The sequence below is a fragment of the Oreochromis aureus genome, linkage group 1 (genome assembly GCF_013358895.1).
Source record: "Oreochromis aureus strain Israel breed Guangdong linkage group 1, ZZ_aureus, whole genome shotgun sequence".
Taxonomy (NCBI): domain Eukaryota; kingdom Metazoa; phylum Chordata; class Actinopteri; order Cichliformes; family Cichlidae; genus Oreochromis; species Oreochromis aureus.
Window position 1 is genome coordinate 17,854,522 of NC_052942.1, and position 22,114 is coordinate 17,876,635.

The 22,114-nt window shown below is 40.2% G+C and overlaps 1 protein-coding gene across 2 annotated transcripts in view; it reads right to left on the reverse strand.

The window, feature by feature from the left end:
* Positions 1-361: 361 nt before the first annotated feature.
* Positions 362-22,114, reverse strand: part of rasa3 (RAS p21 protein activator 3) — a 43,556-nt gene continuing 21,803 nt past the window's right edge. The window contains exons 5-24 of one of the 2 annotated variants that reach the window (XM_031729595.2): positions 19,615-19,691; positions 14,279-14,359; positions 14,081-14,153; positions 12,233-12,306; positions 12,026-12,130; positions 11,755-11,911; positions 11,501-11,649; positions 11,306-11,420; positions 11,134-11,208; positions 10,932-11,055; positions 10,443-10,549; positions 9,989-10,066; positions 9,780-9,857; positions 9,434-9,507; positions 5,629-5,735; positions 4,210-4,292; positions 3,872-4,080; positions 3,679-3,782; positions 3,402-3,585; positions 362-3,270 (exon numbers count right to left, since the gene is read on the reverse strand). In XM_031729595.2, the coding sequence (XP_031585455.1) occupies positions 3,195-3,270; positions 3,402-3,585; positions 3,679-3,782; positions 3,872-4,080; positions 4,210-4,292; positions 5,629-5,735; positions 9,434-9,507; positions 9,780-9,857; positions 9,989-10,066; positions 10,443-10,549; positions 10,932-11,055; positions 11,134-11,208; positions 11,306-11,420; positions 11,501-11,649; positions 11,755-11,911; positions 12,026-12,130; positions 12,233-12,306; positions 14,081-14,153; positions 14,279-14,359; positions 19,615-19,691 (2,130 nt within the window). In that variant the 3' untranslated portion in view covers positions 362-3,194. Of the gene's footprint in view, positions 3,271-3,401; positions 3,586-3,678; positions 3,783-3,871; positions 4,081-4,209; positions 4,326-5,628; positions 5,736-9,433; positions 9,508-9,779; positions 9,858-9,988; positions 10,067-10,442; positions 10,550-10,931; positions 11,056-11,133; positions 11,209-11,305; positions 11,421-11,500; positions 11,650-11,754; positions 11,912-12,025; positions 12,131-12,232; positions 12,307-14,080; positions 14,154-14,278; positions 14,360-19,614; positions 19,692-22,114 lie in introns of both variants that reach the window. The other variant, XM_039609437.1, reaches the window with a different exon arrangement.

Sequence of the window (22,114 nt, forward strand, 5' to 3'; positions counted from 1 at the left end):
TATGTATTTATTTTTTGTCACATTTAATTTGTGTAGATTAGAATATGTAGTAGATAAAAAAAATGTTGTATATTAGGTTTCACATACATTACTTCATTGCCACTTACCTCACTTTATAATTTTATGTGTAACATTTAAATTATTTGTTATGGTATTGTGTGAAAGGTTCCTGCTTCGTGTTTAAGGTGGGCCTTTTTTGAGTGTAATGCGCTCTGAGTGCTAATAATAATGTCTTTATCAGTATGATGCTACAAGCTTGGCATACTTAGGCAGGGCAATTCTAACAAAACAATATAAATCTGCTAATGTGAGTGTGTACAGTAGACATTACTGATATGTAATAAATGACACAGACACCAGATTTGCATTAATAATTGTTTCATTTGGTTACTCGGGAAAAAAAACACATCACATTTTCACCATTCATTCAATTGTTTTATGTACACAAATAACAGGCTTATTTTAATACTTTTAAAATATTTGTACAAAATACACTGTTCTCCCTTTTATAATATGTGTTTATCTGAAGAGGCATCTGACTGCAAAACATCAGCAGATGTGCATTGTTAATTTGTGATCACTTGACAGGCTTATCAAGGGCTTGTTAATATTATTGCATGCTGAAACACCGTTATTGCATAATTCATTCCTTTTATGGGTATCGGGGTTGGAGGAGTCATACCCACACCAACTTCGCTGGGAATTCTGGGAAGGTTTGAATGAAAGTTATAATAAATATGAGTTTCATAAACCTGAGGAGAGTTAGTAACCTGTAGGGGGAGGAAAACCTGAAAGAGGTTAAACCCAGGCTGCTCTCTTAATATTTTTACTGTTCATAAGACATCTGGGGAGAATAGATTGGCAATATCTTCTTGAAAAGAAACAGTGATTGTATATGAGAGGAAAGAAGGGATACGCTAAGTCAGGCCAAGAGTGAAGTAACAGTGTCTTCAGTATAATTACAGGCAGTGATCTGCCTTTCCTGACCTGTAACACTGTTTGATCAATTGGCAACACAACCCATCACGTCAGTCACATGTGTCCACACTGACAAAAATAAGCACACACCCACATAACAGACACACACACACACACACACACACCTCATCCAGCTCAGATACACAGCAAAATTTCCGTATGACAAGATAGAAAACAGAGTCAAATTGTTGAGAACCTTCCTTATTTGACCCACCCAAAAAACAAAAACATATAATTGGATTAGTTGTTCAGCTGTTTTACAAACAGTACAGTTGGGTTTTTTTTTTAATATATTTATATATATATATTTAAAAAATGAACTTTAGAAAAGTGATAACTGGCACTGTTTAGGATCCTGTGACCATGGGGGCGAACACCCGCGAGGCTACATAAGCACATACTTGGATTCGGAAAATACAAAAGTTGTGGTTTGTAGTCGCTTGCAGAGTCTGCTGTCTACACTTCACATGCACTGTCAGAGTGAAAGACAAAAAAATGCGTCCGCCTTTGCGAAAGCATGGGACAACACAACACAGTTGGCTAGCAACAATAAATCCTGTACCTTCAATAGATCGTGAGGCGCTTCACAGCAGGTAGCTTTTCAGTGGAATGCATATAAATAAGAGTTCAAACGACAAGGTACGGAGGGAGTGGGAGGCTAACTCACAGAAACAAAAGAACCACATTATTATTAGGTAACCAGCGGGGCAACACAATCAGTCACACTCTATCCATTTCACAATTACAATCTAAGACAGGTTAAAATGTTAGTTTGCGTAATAATTAGAAGTGTATCTGAAAATAAAACATCCCTGTTAATGATCTCATTTGTGATAGCTGGAGGGGGTAGACAGGCTTTTACTTATTTTCCTGCTTACACAGGAGTGAAACAGGCCTCTGAGCTAATGCCAAGCTGTGTGGTCTCAGCCCAGCGCTGGGTGTCGGGGAAAAGTGTCTTTCCGTTTCATTATTAAAGCTGCTTTTCTGACATTAATTATACTTATCCACCATAAATGGACAGTAAGTGATGAAAATTGTGTCTTATGAAATCCATACAGCTGCTCTGCTGTAATTATTAAAGCCAGTTTTGTACTGGACTACACTGTACTCAGAGTTCTCTAATATTCTGTCTCCCTTGTGTTTGCATCAGTATAACGTAGTCCACTAGACTGTACGGCTGTACCTGAAAAAGGACTTGTTCTGCCACATGCACATTTTCTGCATCTAAAGAAACTGGTCTTGAATGATGTAATTTACCCATGATTACAGCATAACCTGTGCGGGCAGGGGGGGAAAAAAATGCCAACCTGGGTACTGGTTTCACTGGGGCATGACGACCAACCAAAACAGATCAAAGCTTAAAAAACAAAACATGGAAACCTCTTTTTAAAGGGTTTTTAAAATGTGGGCTAAAATTGTACGTGGAGAGATTTTTGGTAGCTTAAATGAAGTCGCTTGGGCTGCAAATGGGCCCGATGATCCCTTTTTTTTGTTTTTTTTGTGGCTCTTCCTGAACTTGTATCCCGAAGACGCTGGGGGGAGAGGCTTGAAAGTGAAAGGTACACAGGTATAACATCACCCGCAGAGGGGATAAGCTGCAGTCCTTCCTTCTCGTCTGGAGCTTCGTCCGTCAGACGGCAAATGAAAGGTAACAATTTCAACAACATTTAAAATAACCGCACACAAATCAAAGAGGTAAAAGTCGCTTTCTGAAAAGTGTGCTGTGAGGCTTGTTCGTCCGAAGATTTGGAGGCGATTAAAGTGCGTGCTGGTCACTGTCAGAACTGTCCAGTGAAAACCTTTGTTCTCTCGTCACGTCGCGGAAAGGAGACTGTCCCCTCTTCACTCATATCCCTCCTTTCCTCCACAAGTGCTCCTCTTTTTTCTCCTCCCTCTCTCTTCTAAAAGTGAGCTCTGTTTGTCCAAATGTGGAGCGATGCACTTTGAGAAACTGCAGGTAGGTCCATATACGCGGCTCTTGGAGTTTGGCAATGAGTCGTAAAGTTGTCATTTTCTCAAAACTAGATCAGATCGGGGTGAAAGGTTGCTTTACTTCCACAAGCGTCTTAAGGAAGTTATTTTATTTGCTTATTTTAGACACGGGAAATGCTTTAAAACTCGATACCAGACACAGAGCTCAATTTCGGTGGATTTTTCTGCAGTAGAGAAAAATATGCTGGTTTTGAGCATCACAGAAACCGGATCCAGGGCTGTGGCTAGATGGAGTAGGTGGAGCTCTCAGACTGCTGGCGGATGTAGCACTGGAAACTCTTGTCTCCAATCGGATGCTCCCTGAGGACAAAGAAAAGGGAAAAAAAATGTGACTGCAGTGTTCTGAACTAGTGCCTCCACTTTGTTATAGATACAATAAATGCATTCATCTATAACTTAACCTTCGAATACAACACAAGCAGTGGACGTACTGGCTGCCTATCTTTGTCTTCTTGAACTTGTCACGTTTGTACTTGGTGTGCTGCTGTTCCAGCGTCTGCACGGCTGAAATGATCTGCTTCAGGGTTTTGTAGGTCTCCTGGGGGTCGTCTATGACGAAGGTGGAGTACTCCTCCTGCTCGGGGCCGTCATATACCGACTTACTGCCGCAGGCCTCTGCAGCGGGAAACAGAATGAGAGACGGAAATGTGAAAAAAATACATGTGGGAAGTTTGAAAAGGAAAAAAAAACATGCGCTTGGCGTCTAACCTTGCATCTTGATCAGTTTGGTCATGTATGTGCTGAACAGGGAGTAAATTCTCTCGGTCTCTCTGTCACCATCTACATCCAGCTGGATGTTTGCCGGGAGGCCGCTGAAAAAACGAAGCGTGCATGGAATGAGAGAGAGCGGAAACAAAGCACAGGAATGTGAAGCTGCGCAGATGTTAGCAACTTTATGTACCCGGTGCAGGGCGTACACCCGGGAGCAGTGTCTGCTGAGAGCTTGCAGCATAGCCAGTGGCCGTTGAGGTAGGCTGAAGGGTGGTAGGTGCTCAGGCGTTTGCGGTTGCACTGGCTGACTTTGGTCAGGATGTCGATCCAGTCGCGCGCCTCTACGCAGTTGTTGGCCTGGATGTAGAGCGCCCGCTCTGGCTGAATGACCTGGAACATCTGAAGGAGGAGGAGTGTGGGGAGAAAGGAGTGCAAGTTAGTTAAGAAAGTAAACACTTGTAGGAGAGATTTGGGCCCACATGCTCAAACCCTCAAATATTTCACAGGGGCTCACAGGGGGGTCCTTACATTTTTCATTTTGAAAGACTCCTCCTCCAGCCGCTCTACAGCCAGAATGTTCTCTATGGGAATGCTGCAAAGAGCTCCCTCACCTGGTGGGAACAGGAACAACATCAGAGATGGAACTGTTGAGGTAATAACAAACTGGATTGTTATGACTGTCATCGAGATGCGTGGCATTGCGTAAAGCTGTCCCATCCAGCTTCTTTTCTTGTTAGCTCTTTCTGCTTTGTGGCAAATTGTCGTGATTGAAAGTATCACTGGTTGTACTATTTTCATATGGACTTTTTTTAAAAACTGGTTTTACTCTTATCTAAAGTTTTTAATCAAACAGTTAAAAGAGACAATTGGCTACCATTTCACCGTTTAATTTATTACAGCCATGCAGATTATTTAGATCAGTTTTAACATCAATTATAAGCTTGTGACTTCTCTTTGTAGGATGATATTTCACCTTTCTTCATTATGTAACCATTTAAAAATAAGAAAGAGATCCACATATGTGGAAGATCTAATACAAAAGATGATATTAGAAAGCACAGCTGGCTTATTCCACATCAGTTCATGAAATGAGTTCAGCCTGCCAGGCCAGGTCAAGATGTTGTCTAGGTAGGATGTTGGTGACATGAGGAAACATCAGTTTGATCAGCTCGCAGAAGATAATTTTAAGCTATATTTCAAAATCTCTATCTCTATCTTCATTGTTTAACTGTGTACAATTTAAAGTCTCAGACCTTTAATGTGCAGCTTTCACATTCACAGTAATTACCTTACTAATGTTTATGTTGAATACTCTGTGTGTTGAATACCAAGAATAATAATTTTTCTGCAGCATTAATCTCTTGCTTTGTTTATAAAAACGTTGCATTTTATTGCTATATTTTTATGGCCTTTATAGACTTAGCATCAGCAGGATGCACTCATAGAGAGTCACATAGATTTTATACATAATCCTGTACATTTTATACATATCTCCATACAATTTTTCAATTTTTCTATACATATTCTGTACAATATTACCTGTATATACGAACTTCAGTTGCTTATGTTTATAGGACCACCTTGTGTCTTCCTTTCATATTTTATTTTCCCTTGCTGTAAGAGCTCTGTAACACCGAAATTTCTCATCCGTGGGATAATAAAGGTTTATTCCATTCTATTCTATTCCATTCTATTCTATTCTATATGGTTTAACAAAGGATGTTGATAACCACCATAGTGATTCTCATTTTTCTTCGTAGTATAGCCCTCTGCTTAAGGAATTTGAAAACTGCTCACGTATGTGTGTTCAGTAACCTAATATCCTCCACATATAATGGATGATAAGTATGCAGATTTTGTCCCATGTCCCCACCCTCCTGATGATTCACAATCAATCAGGTGAGTAATCAACGTTACTGGGATAACGAGCAGATCATGAGAGCGCACCTTTCGTTCTGTGGTAGGTGAATTCGTGGTTGGTGAGACGAAACCATCTCTTCTTGAAGTTTTTCATTCCAAACCGGTTTCTCCCCTGGGCTCTCTTTATCATGAACCTGTACAAAAATGGGAAAGACAAATACGAGATGAGCATTTTTATTCCTCCACGTCGGAAAGTGTGCTACCTAAATGTGTAAGACTTTACGTAAAGCTATTTGTAAATGCTATTTTATTCGCTTAAAAGAGATCGGCTGCAGTCCTCTATTAATCATTCCGGTTACATGCTGGCAGTTATTTGAATTAACTGCTGCTGTACATGTTTTGTTTTTTTTAAGTACAGTACAGCACTCATAGATCACGAGCCTATGAGTCAAAAAGGAGATGGGTCAGCAGATTAAAGGTACCAGTGTTTTTGCATATTTTACCCCAGTACCAACAAATTGTGCGTAAATCACTGACTAAAACAGGATTCTAGTGATTTATTTCCAGCCTTTCAGATAGCCACTGATTTCTCTCTATTCCATTACATTATAAAAATATACACACGCTAGAGCTGAACTGCAAGAAAAATGATGCATGACATCACCAGCATTCATTTTTTAGGAAATAAGCCAATCAATTTCTTAGTTGTTCAAAAGTTATTGTATTTTTTTAAGTTTTGTAAAACTGTGTTTACATATCACTCTCTTTTGCGCCTTATTGCCATCAATATGATGTAAATATCCAATATAATGGATTAGATATCTTCAAGGATGTATTCTCATGTCTATAAACTGACACTCACATTCACTTAAAGGAACCAGTGGTTGCCTGTTGCTTGAAATCACTGTATTAAAATGTTTCTTGTGTTTTGTGAAAGGTCAAAGTTCTGTGAGTCACACACAATTCATTCTTAAAACATGTAAAACCACTGGTATGCTCCTTTTAAGGATCGTAAACAGCAGAAGGTTTTTGTTTTTGCGTTTTAGGGGCCAAAGGTCATGTGAAATACAAAAGCACCACCACTTTCCCACAACACAATTTGAACTCTTTACTACAGAGTGAAGAACATGCTGGTTTCACACCTGCTGCAAGCTGTGTTGGAAACTCAGTTGTGTTTAGTTGTGATATGGTCATGGTCTAGAGTAAGGACGTAAAGGGTCAGGATGGGGGCAGATATGTGATCCAAGAAATGTTCACACAGTAGTCCACTGGTTTTTACCGGCCAATGTCTGTCAGGTGGAGTCAAAACCCCTTCGTCATCAACAACTCAAATTTTAAGTCAATGTTTACGATTTACTTGCCATCTTACTCATCATCTTGCCATTTATCAGTCAGCTAATACATTTACCAGTTATTGGTCACTATGTCTAGTAATGAATTTTAGCTGTTCGTTATGTTTAACAAGAAACTGTGTTTACTTATTTGCACTGTTAGCAAATGTTAAAAGTTATATTTAGCTATTTTGACTGTAAATTTATACTTTTAGTTAACAATTTCAACAACTAACCATATTTTTAGTTAATAATAAACTATTTGGTCATAAATTAAGCTAACACCCAATTTAATAGCTGTTCATTATGTTTAGTGACCAATATTATCTTTTTGTTTCATGTTTATCCATACCATTAGCTAACAATTCATTTTTATTGAGCTAATTTTATAGAGTTATTGTAATTGTAAATGCAGTTTTAATGAACACTTTCATCATTTAGAAAGTATTTTAATCAATCATTTCTAGCTTTTTAGTCACAATTTTAGCCATGACTCAATTTAACAGCTATTTAGTTTAGTACCAGTGTTTACCAAAAGCTTTGTTTGTTAATCTGTACCATTAGCTAACAATTGACCTTTAGTTTAACTGTTTAGAATGCTTAACTATAAACTGTGGTAACTTCATATTGTTAGCTTACGTTTAACTTAAACTGAGGCATTTTAACTGTAAAGCCATAGTTTTCGCTAACGATTTTAACTGCTAACCATTTTTTTAAATGAATCATTTCCAACCTTTTAGTCATGATTTTAGCTATGACTCTATTTACTAGCTACTTATTATGTTTAGTGACCAATGTTTGACTAGACGTTGTGCTTGTTTAACCATACAATTAGCTGACAACTAACTTTTATTGAGGTAATTTAACTGTAAATCAAATTTTTAGCTAACAGTTTAAATTGCTAACCACATTTTTAATGAATGGCTTATAACTTTTTAGTCATATTTTAGCTATCACTCCGTTCAACAGCTATTGATTATATTTAGTGACCAATTTCAACAGTTTTTCATGTTTAATCGGAAACTTTGCTTGTTTATCTGTAATGTTAAGTCAGAATCTTACTTAGTTGTAGCTCGCTATTTTAACTGTAAATGCATATGTTTAGCTAATAATTTCAATTACTTAATCTTAATTTCATCATACCCAAAGTTTCATCATTTTATAGCAGTATAGCATTTGCCAATTTATACTTTTTGCAATTATTTTAGCTAGCTATTTCCACTTTTGACAATTAATTTGAATTACTTTTACTATTTTACTATAAACGTTTAACTAAATGAAACATAAAATCTAATTTTTGTTTTGTTTGTGTTTTAACTTTAATAAAATATACCCTCTCGTGACATACTGTACCCTTGGTTAACAATCACAGTAGTAACCCACCCCTGCAGTCACACTAAGCATGTCTGGCATTTGGAGGAACAACAAATTAAGGCCATCAACACTGGTTACACTTCCTAAGTAAGCAGGCTTAAAGGTGTACACTTTACTTTATACCATTACAGCCACTGTATTCCTCAGTTTACTGCCATGTAAATGCAGAACGATTAAAATCCAGAGCAGATAATAAGAGTTTCAGATAGTACAACATGACAGACCGCTTGTATACAGGTCAGATATAAAGTAAAGTGCAGCAGCATCTACCACAGCGCATGATGTTGGTGGGAGTAAAAAAAATACCCGGCTTGATTTAGGTGGGGACACAGTGCACAAACAGTAGGGGGGTCACAAGGGCAAAGCCTTTATATAGAGAATCTCTTACCTGCCCTTCGTGCCTTTTGACCCCTTCCCATCAACCCTCTTTATAGTGAGTTTTACACTCCTACGCACAGTTGCAGAAACAAAAGAGGGTGGGGATGCTGGTGAGTGAAGTGCTGGCACAACTAATGTCAAATGGAAACTCTGCTACTCTTTAATGCCTCATTAGAAACAGCCAACGTGTCGGTACAAAACAATCTGTTTACTACCTCAGATGGAGCTTTTCTGGAAATGTTTACTTTAAGGAGTCAGGTATGTAAAGGCTGAATCTGCTTAACTGTAACGCAAAGGTCTAGTCTGACAGTCAGATGAGAAAATTGTCAGCAGCCGGTTAGTTTTGCATAAAGACGGGAAACGGGGGGTCAGACTTATCGGCTGCACATGATCTCACGTTCCACCACACCCCAAAGGCGGATTTAGATCCGGGGAGCGTGGAGGCCATTTTAATATAGTTTAATACAGTGAACTCATTGTCATGTTCAAGAAACTAATGATGATTTGAGCTTCATTACATGGTCAAATACAGACAGCAGCCTCCAGCAGTCATCAGAAGACGGTCAGATCAAGGTTTGATGTGTTGTGTGTTTAGAGACGCTCTTCTGCGTGCCTTGATGTTGCCGTTTTATTGGCTCAAATTAGCTCTTGATTAGATATTTGCTTTAATGGACAGTTAAACTGATATACCTAATAAAGTGGCCACTGTGTATATGAATACCTATCTAACAATGAAGAATCTCGGAGGAGAAGTATTGGAGTTGTTTATAGTCTGCGCCATAAAAAGTTGAAGAAAGCAGGCTCCTTACCCCTCTTTGAGCATGATTGGTGTCTCAATGCTCTTTTGATCCCATTTTCCAGACGTGGAGATCAGATCCAAGAACTGTGGAGGTTAAGTGTAAGAGGCCATCAATCAAAACGTTTATTGGTGTGGTAAAAGTCTGGGTCGGACTTGTGCGCCATCCAAGTTTTTTTTTATATCTGTAAAATGAATGCTTTGACATCCTTTTATTCACTCATTTATTATCTGTTCATCTGTGTTTATTCTACTTGTGACACGCAAGACTAAAAGACTATTTGATCGTGTGTGCGCTAACGGGCAAAAATTCACTGACTGCAAGAAAAGTGAAAGAAAATCAAAGATCAAACACTCACATTCTTCACAGCGTCTGCATATTTCTGCTCGTTGAAGTAGTCGTAAAAAGCAGCCATGTAAGACTCTTTGAAATTGGCCTTGAAGGACACAAAGAAAAGTATGTCAAGAGACAAGAGGTCAGCATTTTTGAATGGTGAAATACAAAGGAAGTCCAGCTCAGAGACAGGAGCGAAAACAGAAAAACTGCGCGCTGAGCTGAGAAACTCACAGATTTTGACTTGGCAAGACTCCCCAGGGTCTGGATCGTCTTAGATATGAGGGTGAGGGTTCTCGAAGTAGCGGGGTCCTGAGGGCAGGAAAGGGCGATTAAAATGAAATTCTCAACCCGGACCAGAGCACCAAAAATAAAGTTATATTTTTGTGTACTATAAATATATATAATATATATATATTTACTATATATATATGTACTATAATATAAATAATATATATATATATATATATATATTTTTGTGTACTATAAAGGCAGTGGTGGAGGTCTTTATCGGTAGAAAAGGCTGTAAAAACTATAAAAAACACAGTTAAAGGTCCAAATCCATGCCTTCCTTCACATTTTCCAAAGCCGTCCAGTGGGTCAGACTGGGGTCTTTTCTGGACCGATTCTGGCCCCCAGGCCTTATTTTTGACACCCCTGCACTTAAAGGGCTAACCATCAAACTCACCGGATGGTGCGGTCGTAGATGGAACAGGTTTGGCGAGAGGATGGCTGGAGCGAAAAAACGCAGGAAGATGAAACTGCTCACTGCTGTGTATCGGACATCTTGGTCAACTACAGAGCAGAAAACACAAAGTTTTGATTAGACCTGTTCAGAAAGTCCACAACTTCACAAAAACAGGACTGATGTAGGATATCCACACAAAGAAAACATGTAAAGGCTTCTTCGTTCTGAATGAATGCAGTGCCATGTAATGGCCAACAGGAGGCAGCACAGTATAAGAGACACAGTTCATAATGTGTTACAGATGACCTTAAGGGTTGTAAAGGAGGTTTAAGTGTTTAGCAGAGCATAAAAAGCCTTTCTGTTTCTGAGTGAATAGAAAAAAAGTGTCCTTGGACATCTTGCACATCCTGCTCTTTACAATCCTTTATTTCCTGTTTCATATTAGCAGCTTTTTTCATCTCCCTCTAAGCCATTCATGCTCCTGGTTACCTTGGAAACGAGTGGCAGCAGACTCTCGCAGAGAGAAGAAGATATCACACATGACGGTGGGACAGCGAACACCAGAGGTTGTGATAACGTTGAAAATGCGGTCTACATAGTGACGAAGGTTTTCCTGAGGTGTGAAGGGCAGGAGTCAGAAAACACGCACAGACGCACAAACTAACAGACTTCTTTGGTTTCTCCTTCTTACCCTGTTCGTCTCCAGGTTTTCTGACTCTTTGAGCTTGACGGGGTCGATTTCACAGGGCTTGTGTTCAGTGCAGATCTGCGGCGAGTTAGAAAAGCGTGCGATTATTATTTCACGAGATTTTTCAAATGTAACTCGGGGAAATGAAAAACGTGTTGACATAAAAGTGTCACACCTCATCTATAATTGGCTTGAGCGTGACTTGGAGATAGTGCATTCCTGCCAGCTTCATGGTCTCATCGATGCACTTAGAAGTCAGCGAGTTTCCCCTGAAAATGGTGTTTGGATCCCTGCGAAAAGAACAAAAAAAGTGAGGATTTGGAGTGAAAATAAACAAATACTGGCGTAAAAGTTGTAATGAGTCACTCACTGTGTGCGGTTAATTTCAGCATGAGCAATGGCGCTGATGAAAGGCACTATTTTGCCGTAATGAAGAAAGAGACGCACGAGAGGGATGGCGGCTTCTTGCTTCTCTCGACACACCTCCCCGAGAATATGAGCTGTGGACGCTGAAACGGGCTGGACACAGGGGGGGGCGGGGTTTGAGAAACGGCGGTTAGCGGCACGAGTAACAGCACTTGGGTGGGGGGGAGGAGTTAGCAGAGCAGGAGCAGGTGCACACACCTCGACATTAGCAGAGTGCAGCAGCAGATCTCTGAGCGGAGTGTAGTGTTCGGAGGGGAAGACGTGGTCCTCGGTGTAAACGATGTTCAGACGCAGAGAGCCGAGCTCATCAACCTTCACAGACTTCCCCCCGTTCTCCCTGGGCTGCAGAAAGTACCTGCACAGGAAAAAGCGTAGTTTTATAACATCTTTAAAACTAGACTGGATCAAAAACGGACAGTTGTAACATGTAATCCCAAAGGGTGGAATATGTGCCCTGTTTTTTTCTCACCATGCGTCGTGTACTCCGGCCTGACCCAGGACCCGCAGGGGCACACGCACACCTCCCAGAAACTCATCCCCAAACTTCAGGTTGCTGGCGTTCCACAGGTCCACCCTGAACACAAAGAGCATGGAGCCGATCAAACACCAGAGAGGCTTGATGCCACGCCAAGTTCAGCGCTGATCCCGGCAAAGATAAGACAGCAAACTGACTCACCTCAGCGCCAGTTTGTCAACATCCTCCTCTTCAACGTCAAACTGCCGCTTCGTGTAGCTCAACGGCCGCGTCACCTAGAAATGGAGAGAGTTTCAATTTGTTTACATCTTATTAAAAAAATTATTTTAAATGATTTTGGGTGCAAAAGAGGATCTCACTCACTGGTTTGAGGCAGTAAGAAAAGACATTTTGAAGCAATAAAACAAAAAAATCTGATCACATGACAGAAACATGATGGATGGGCTATGTTAGAGCGAGGGGGGAGGTGCTGCCAGCTGAAAGCATGACAGGCAATGCACAGTTGTGTTCATGTGGTGGTTAGGAATAAATAGGACGTTCTTGTCGGCTAGAAATCAATGGGCCAGATTGTTTGGTTTGTCTGAATCAATCACAGTCTTGTCCTGCTGTCTGCTGGTGCTGCAACGAGGAGGCCACAGCAGACTAAGTTCCTCAGCGAGAAGGAGGAGCAAACACAAAAATGTCAGAGTGAGCGAGGGTTAACGGGGCCAGTGTGATAGGGGGTGTATGAAAAATATCTTTACATATAAGCTAATGCAAAGAGAGGGTTGTTTTTCCAAAGAGCATTTTTCTAGTTTCTAGTTTGTTCAGATGTAACGTTGCTAACTAAGCTGTGCTGCCATGTTTTTTTCTCTCTAAAAAAAGGTTTTTTCCTCTTGGATCATTGCAGCGCTCTGACCTTGGGGTGAATTTGCTGGGACGTCCACTCTTATAAAGATCGTGGGATTGTGCAAACACAGATATTCCAGAAAGGCAAACAGCTAAAACTTCTGCTTTTAAAGAGGTGATCAAACTTGCTGAGGATCAGTTAATCGAGTGGATTTAATTAACAACACCTTGATAATACTGTCCGTCTTAATTCCCAGAAGTAAGGTTGTACTTAGTCTTTCACGGGAGTGTACAAAATCCCGTGAAAACTTTCTGTTTCACATGACTGTAGCTTGTTGATGCTAATTACACATTAGCTTGTTAGCATTTGTTTATTAGCCCTGCTTGTTCTGGAAAATTTACAATGTCTGCTTTAAAAATGTAAAGAGGGCCTATTTCTACAATAGTACTCACAGCTCAAAAAAAACCCTAATTATTTATCTTATGCCTCCCCTCAGTTCCTGTCTTTTTAATGCCTCGCTGCCTGAAAGCCAACTTTCTTCTGACTGGCCAACCTCCAGAAGCCCGCTGAGGGGCAATACCCATTACTCGTGGGCTGCATCAAAGAAGCAGAGACAAAACTGTGATGCTAAAAATGGCAATGGGAGCAAACCTGCTCCTAAACTTCCAGCAAACATGCCCGAGTGAGCTAACAGGATATTACGTCAAAAACAGAGTGATAGCAAACACCTGGCATTGCCACACTGCCCCAAAGCCTTGGAGTCAATAGCTATGAGGGCTCTATGTGGTTATGCTCTTCATACAGATTACAATTTACGATCTTAGATTCTAAAAATCAATCGTTCAGCTTGTGTTTAATGTATGTGAAGCCTGTGCAAATATCGCTGCTCATTCAGTGGGAGGAACATAGCAGATGACTGAGGTTTGAGGTTTTTGTATCTTAAACTGACAGCACACCTACTCACTAGCCACAAAAAACCTCTAACTTGACACAAAAATGAGGCGCTGTTAACGAATAGTTATCAGTAATTTGGGGATAACCCCTTCCCAAGTAAAACACAACAGTTTACCTCATCAATAACCTCGTTCAAGTGTAATCAGGAGAATAATAACGTCAGTATGTTCAATGGCCTTTCAGAGGAACTGGGACTGTGAATCAGGCCAAATTTTACATGGAATTTGTATTTGTTCTTTTTTTTTTTTCATTTCTTGAGAAACTACCTCGAAATAGAAAACCTCCTCAAACTGTGGATTGTTGGTTTTCCTCTTCACCTTGGTCTTCTTGGCTTCTGACCTGAGCGGTGAAGAAAAGCAGATGGAGATAAATCATCCATGTCCATGTTTATTCAAAGCTAAACATGTGATAAAGTTGTGCATGCTGACTTATAAAATCACACTTAATTGTGTAAGATCTCACACCTTGAAGGACCTAGCAAGGACACGGCAGCGTAGGGGTCACATTGGCCGTTGACAATCGGAAGACCTTGGCACTCCAGTACTCTGCAGAAACAGACGAAGTGAACATCAGCGAATGAGCACACACACACACACACACACACACACACACACACACACACACACACACACACACACACACACACACACACAGACCTGAAACACATTAATATGTTGTTCATCCAACTATAACACATCATACTCCTACAAGTTGTGTCACAATAACAGCTGTAAAAACCCAGATGTTCTTTACAATATACTAATTATTTTAAGTTCAGGTGTTCTAATCTCCAATCCTTAATAAAAGAGGAGCTGGCTTAACTGTTTCCCTCATTTAAAAATAGCAGCAAAAGAAAAAAAAAAAGCGGTGAAGGATGAAAAGATCGCCAAATACCAATGGTAAAACAAAACCGTCTGAATATACTCCCGGAGGACTCTTAAAGCCCCATTACACTTTACATAATCAGTTAATGATATTACTAGTAATAGAGTCATGAGTACTGTCAAGATCATTGAGAGCTGACACCCAATCTTACAGCCCTGTACAGCCAGTAAGAGTCTCAGACCTCTAGTCAACCCGCCTATAGGATAAGAACAAAAAAGAAGCAATTATCCACACACAGAAATAATTGCTATTGCGCACGTAGCATCCGACCACATATGCAAGTTTCTGTGGAAGTAAACAACCAGCGAACAACCCGCATGCAGAAAGTAGATGACTGTGCTTTTGTGATTATTTGAGTTTATTCTGGAGGTTCTCAGTATCTTAGTGCTAAAAAAGACTCAATACAGCTCAAAAGTCATTTAAGAATCAATTTTCTTTAGTTTGAAGACATTAAAGAAATGTACCTGAATACCCCTGCATATACTTTTTGAGGTAATCTAGAGTCTCAGGTGACATCTGAAGCCTTTGTGAGCATTTAAGAATGTTTTTCCTGCTGGTCAGGCTAAATACAGTTTAACCCATGATTAATGTCTTTAAATCACTCCTGTGCCTTTCCTAGAGAAAACGTCCATTCAGCTTTACCCACGGACTATTTAACAACAGACAATGTGTCACCACTTCCTGTCATTGTGCAAAGAAAAAAGGAGAGGCCAACACATCTCAGAAATGGGTGCTGACATCTTGGGCTGGTGATGTCATTTGAAACAAGAGTTTTCTCGGCATGCGCGTTCCCTATAAACCTGTTTTGCTCTTAGCTTGGTCTGCACCAGCGCAAAGTGGCGACTTCAGGTCCACCTGTCAAGAATGTGTGGCTTTACCGCGTTGAAAAAAACCCTTAACGTCTTAAAATAATACAAAATCAATTACATACACGACTAAACTATTCTTTTTTTAATTCGGGGGATCATTGCCATCATTCTGTGTGAACATTTCATTTAAAAGATATAGTTTGAATGCCAGCAGCTGGCACACAGTGACCATCGGGGCATTCTGGGACAAATCCCCCACCGGGCTGTGCTGAGAAACACATGAAAAAAAAAGATGTAAGAAAGTAATTCCCTCTGAGCTGTTTGGCAAGGGCCTGTGCCAGTTTTAAATCCAGCGCCATTCAGCAACTACCGTCACGACCCAAGCGTCACTTGTGAGAAGTTACAAGAAAATAAGATAACGTTAAAACCATCAAAACTGTATCTTCAGGAAAATAGACAAAGATTTCGTTTAAGGGAGAAAAGTAAGTCCATCAGTGAAACCCAAGACTGGTGATTTTTCTAAAAAATATGACATTTATTTCACCTCTTTCATTATAAATGAACACACTGGATTTTAAACTAGATAATATACAGATTGTTTACACTTTATAGTATAAACACTTTTCATCTTATTTATGTGACATAGACAGTTTATGTGTTACAGAAAGCAAAAAAGTTCCCTTTTAAAGCACTAAGAACTAAAAAATAACCGAACGCTGGTTGAGTACACTGAGAAAAAGGTCACGACGAGGCGGTAAAATGATGTTTCAGGGTGATTCACTGTAATCTATCTATGTCTACGTGTCACCGCTGTCCTCCTACCCCATGACATCATGCTGTAAGGAGATTAGCACCCAAACAGGACACCCAGCGGGACGAATCACTTCCTGTGTGTCACCACCTGTGATGCACCACTAGTCACAACACATGATGAACCACACAGCAAATCACAGAAGCGCTGCCCACAATTGAACAGACACACATGTATGCACACACATGCGCGTGCACACGCAGGTCCCCTAATAAGGAATAAGAAGTGGGCTGGGTTAAGCATCACTAATGCCAGAGCACTTCCTGGCCCGTAAGCTTGTTTATATAACCCCTGTTTGGCCTACAATCCTGGCCCCACGCTACCTCATCACTGCTGCGAGCTCTGGCATGCCAGACAGCGGTGGAGATCCAGACTTTTTTTTTGGTTGTTTTAGTCCACATTACTCATATTAGGTTAATGTGCTTCACCGCTGCACCCATGCTTCCTGTCAAAAACAATATCACTCAAATAAAAGAGAAACTAATTACATCACAGCCCAGACAAATAGAGTGGATGTGATTATGAGTCAGTGTCTCTGATGGCTACACCACTGCGATAAATGAGAGCGGGGACGTTATAAGGCACTTGTTATCTCCTGATGTCCCCCATGGTTTTACACGACCAGCTCCAATCTGTCTGTCAGTGTCTCGAGTCATCAGTTTTCTCAGCATTTTGTTTACCTGTCTGTTTCCAAACAGGGCCCACAAGGAGCCTGCATGAACTCTGATACACTGCCTCAGGGGACTCTGAGTCAGTGATATTTGTGGTTGCAAGCTGAGAGAAAGGAGAAAGAGAAATGGGGAAAAAAAAAATACTGAGGGTGAAAATTAGAAACAAGCGAGCACTACAAACCGCTACTCAACCCTAAAGGCTTGAGGCTACATGTAGCACAACATGTAGATATTACTGAGAGGTCAGATTGAGGCAAGGAAGAGGAATGTGCAAAATCTGCAACATGGGGATAGCTCTGTTTTTGTGAGTGTGAACACCTAATAGACCTTAAATTGCACCCAGTCTTTTTTTAGTATATTTAATAGAAAAGAAGAATACTGCACTTATAAATACACATTTATTAGTGTGTAATTACATCTTCCAACAGACTCATAAAACAGACTCATAGACTAGCTAGAGACATAAGTAGTATGCTAAAGTTGGAACAATTTGTGAAAGCAAATTTTAATTCATATTTGCACCTTTAGACTCAAGGCATGAAGGATCATAGATATGTTTTATCACCTGAAAATGGGTCTTTTTAAAAATAAGTTTGTCCTACAGTGGCCACTGTAGCGAGGGTTATGCACAATTAAGTGGGGGGGAAAAACAGAATTCAGTTAACTGAATCTGTAATCTACTGACACCTAGTGGTGAGATTTTCCCCACTGTACCTTTAAGTCGAGCAATAACCTCTGGGACTAAAAAGTGTCAAAACTGCAGTTCCTCTAATCGTCACTTGAGGCTGCGTCCCACATTGAAATGTCAACTCTACATTAATATACTTGTATCTCAATACTTAATAGTATTAAGATGCATTTTTATAGCCCGATATTAAAAACAAAAAAAGATTTTATTGTCTCTGTGGAAATGTTCCCCACTCATAAATACAGTGGGAATTTATTTTTATAACTCTCAAGTCTAAATATTGTTATCTAGACAGCTGTTAAGTCTTAGAGTTAAGGGCATAGTCCGTTTGACTGACAGGCAGCTTCCAGTTACTCCAGTCACGCTTGACCTCTCGGTTTGTGGTGTTGGTGCCTTTTGGAGCATTTATAATTAAATTACCTGACAAATGATATGGTTTGCTGTGTAGCTAATTATGACATATTGTGAGGTTGGTTCAGACTTGGCATAAATTAGCTGGTATCTGTTTCTGTGAAACCGACCTGCAGAGCGTACAGATACAGCTTAACAAACATGCTTGCTATTACTAGCTTATACGTCAACTCACCAACCTCGGGTCCAAATTTGATAACCTAGTTATTAAAAAAGTACACAAAAAAAACCCCACATGCTAACACTGAGGCATTAAAATGCAGAGTTCAGTAACAAATGGGTGATGTCACTGTGGCTATGTCTGTTTGTATATCCTACTTTCAGCTTTCAGCTCTCCCTTATTCACAAGGGCTTGCCACTGTTACATTTTTACACTGGATGTCCTTCCTGATACAACTCCCAAGGGATTTGTGTCTTGTCCCCTAGAATCAAACCCAGGGCTATGGAGCCACTCTGTCTGACTTCATATAAATTCAGACAAGATAAGAAGAGATCTTAACTCTGGGAATACTCTAAAGTAACAAGACTAGAAACCTTCTTCTTATTTTGTTTGTACTTTTGCAGTAATTTTAATAAAAAGTAATACAGCCTGCTGCTTCTGCTTCTGTTTTGGTGATAGTGGTTTCTTAAAATAGTTTAAACACCACTTGAATTGAGGAATTCATTCAGTATAAATCAGCAGGCTACACACTTACTTCATAGTTGTAGTCTTAAACCCTTGGGGGGTGTGGAGTTCAGTCAGAAACATATCTGACTTTGTGTTTGAGGTATTCTGCTGTAAAATGAGTACTAACGTCTGCCAGCATGTCATGTTTTTCCCTTTGAGAGATAGGAAGGGGGTTTAAATTGATGTAACCATCGTCTGTGTCTTTGTGATTTATGGAAACTGAAACTAGCTATGCACTCGCCTTTAAAGAAAGCCCCCTGTGTGTAGCATCAAACAAAAACTACACAAGACAACAACGTGCTTAAAATGTAACTCTTCGTAAAAAACCCACACGGGACTCAACTCTGAAGACGTGAATGAAGCTGGGTCTCCAGTTTACAACACTTAACGTTAAATTAATGATGGCTAAGACTTCTTTGCTTAATGGACATGGCTCTCCCCGTCTCTGCCGTACACGTGTCTTTCTAGAGAAATCTGACTAGATGACCCGCTGCTTCCCGCTCTAAGCTCCTTACCCACGATGTTCTCTGGGAACAGAGCCACGCTGGCTCGTCATCAGCCTGTACTGCTACATGCTACAAAGGCTGGAAAACCAACAGGCGCACACAGTCGTACGTGTAATAATTCATCCATGAGCATAATTATCATTATTCATCGCTCAATTTTACCTGTCACATGTGAATACAGTCACATTTCTAAACAACAAAAGGCCATGTACAGAAAACAGTGTCTTTGTCACTACCTGTTAGCACCATAGTGGTACAAAGAAAGATGGTATGACAATGCAGGTAAAAAAATGTACATTAAATATAAGCATTTGTTGTGTGTTTACGTGTTTGTGTGTATGTGTGGCCTCACCGTGTGGCCAGTTTATGGCTGATGACGCCACTGTCCGTGATGACTTCACTCAGACGAAGCTCCAGGTGCACTTTTCCCTGCATGATACAAAAACAGAGACACCTGTTATTAGCCCATTGTTTGTCCACTGTGAACACAGCATAAAATTCAGACCGCTACAGAGTTTTACCCTGATATACAGGAAATACAGTTGGTTTGTGTCACAAGACAAATTTCTGCTAAATCTGAAACTGAAACCGACATGCAATCTGGTAACTTGGTGTTACTTAATCTTATCTAAGGCGTGAAACGGTTTCTCAGAATAGGACCGATCCACGGAGAGTGAGTTTCATTCAACACACACAGAAATACGGAGTAATTTATCTCTGATAAATCCCCACACAAAACAAAAACACACAATCATGAACAAGTGGAATTCCCTCACTAACAGAGACACTGTGAAAATAGCTGTGAGCCTGAACATCATGCTGAAGTTATTCTTCCTCTGAAGTGATTGGATTAATGACATGATGACAGTGCAGCGATGCAGCTGTCTAGAAAAACTCCATTAATTAACAGCATCAGTATGCAAACCTACAGGCGTTGGCTCTTTCTGCGCGATTCAAGCTGAGAGAACAAACACACGCACACTTTACACACACATGTGCACACAGGCAAAACAATGTGTCCTCTATTGAAAAGAGAAGAGAGACACTCTATCTTCCTACTTCATCTGATCCATCACATTCGCTTTTCTCTCTCTCGTCTCATTCTCTCACACATCCTTCCTCTCCTCGGCTCCTCGCATGAATGTCTCTCTGTTTCAGACCCCTGCTCTAGGGCTACACACACCCATCTGTCTGCAGATGTTACTGTTCACTGTGTCTCACACTCTGTGTGTGCATGTGTGTGGGTGAGTGACACTGCTGAATAGTGAATAGTAGTGAATACAGCACATGTAATAAATAAGTATGGTGGACAAGTGCTATAAAATTAAATCTGTACATATCATAACAACAAGGTAAAGACCCTACAGTATTAAAACGAAATAAACCCCAACAATCACACAACCCCTCTGTGAGCAAGCACTTGGTAAATGTGGGAAGGAAAAACTCCCTTTTAACAGGAAGTAACCTCCAGCAGAACCAAGCTGAAAGAGGGGCAGTCATCTGCCGCGACTGGCTGTGAGCGAGGGGAAAGAGGACAAAGCAACTGACAGACACATCAGTGGTAACAGAGAGACTGCAAACAGTGCCACGCTGAACATTAAAACGACCCTTTCACCCAGCGCTGTCCTTTAATCTTCCCGCAAACACTTCTTTTATCTTTGTCATACGAGACGAGTCAATGAAAAGAAAAAACTTCCGGTCCAAACATAAGCTCTCACATCTGTCAATCAGCTGACATTTAGCCATTAATTTCATTCATTCATGGCAAATGGAGAGCATAGAGTAATATTATAAAAGCTGCACGTTACCTCTTGGAGGTGAACAAATGTTTTTTATGTAGACACAGAGACACAGGTGACTTTGACCCTCCAGTCTCAAATGTTTCAGGTGCACACACAGTCTGTTTGTTTGGGTTCTGCCCCAATTCAGGCACGAACACACAGATGCACTACATCTATACATGGTGGAGGGAAGGTGTAATATTTAAAATGTTTTGATATGAGTACATTTAAAACACTTGTATTTCCGTACCTAAACAGTGCTGTTTAGTACCTTACCTTCAGGAATATGTTTTTTAAGCAGGGCCTTTTTCCCTTAAACAAAAGAGCTTATTAAAAGGGGATTTACTACATGAACAAGTAAAGAAAGTGACACAAGTTCTTAATATTAGCTACCCTAATTAATATTAGATTAAGGACAGACTTAAGCTAGTGCTTGCCACTTTAGCTCACAGGCAACCCATGTATCAAAAACTAGTGCCTGCTAATGTTGGCTAAAGGCAGCTAATATTAGCTGAGGTGCCACTATAGCTCACCAGGTTGATCAGGTGGCCCATGTACTGAAGGCTAATGTTTGAAAATGCCAGCTAATGTTAATAAATGTCAGCTAGTGTTAGATAAAGTTCGCTAACATTACCTGGGGCACTGCTATAGCTATCAACACATAAATTGAAGGTAAGTAATGTAAATTGTGTCGATACCTGGTCTCGAATTTGGGATCTTCCATGTGCTGGGTTAAAATTTTAAGACTTTGAGACTTTAAGATTTTGAGACTACCTGACATGTGTTTGCCACCAAGTGTTTGGTTTATATTAAAAATCAAAAGGAATGAACTCACATCGAAACAACAATGGCACCAACAAATAAAAGGAGGGTCATAATGAAGCAATGTGGGCTTACAATATTCTAATACAACGTCTTGTTTCACACTATGTTTCACTGTAAGATGTTTTTTTGTGAAAATTTTCAAAAACACTTATCAGTGTACGGGGAAAAAAGGGGAACATGACTGTGCAGCTGTGTGATGGGATTAATGCTGTGAACTGTTAAATTTGCATTAAGTGGAGAAATTAG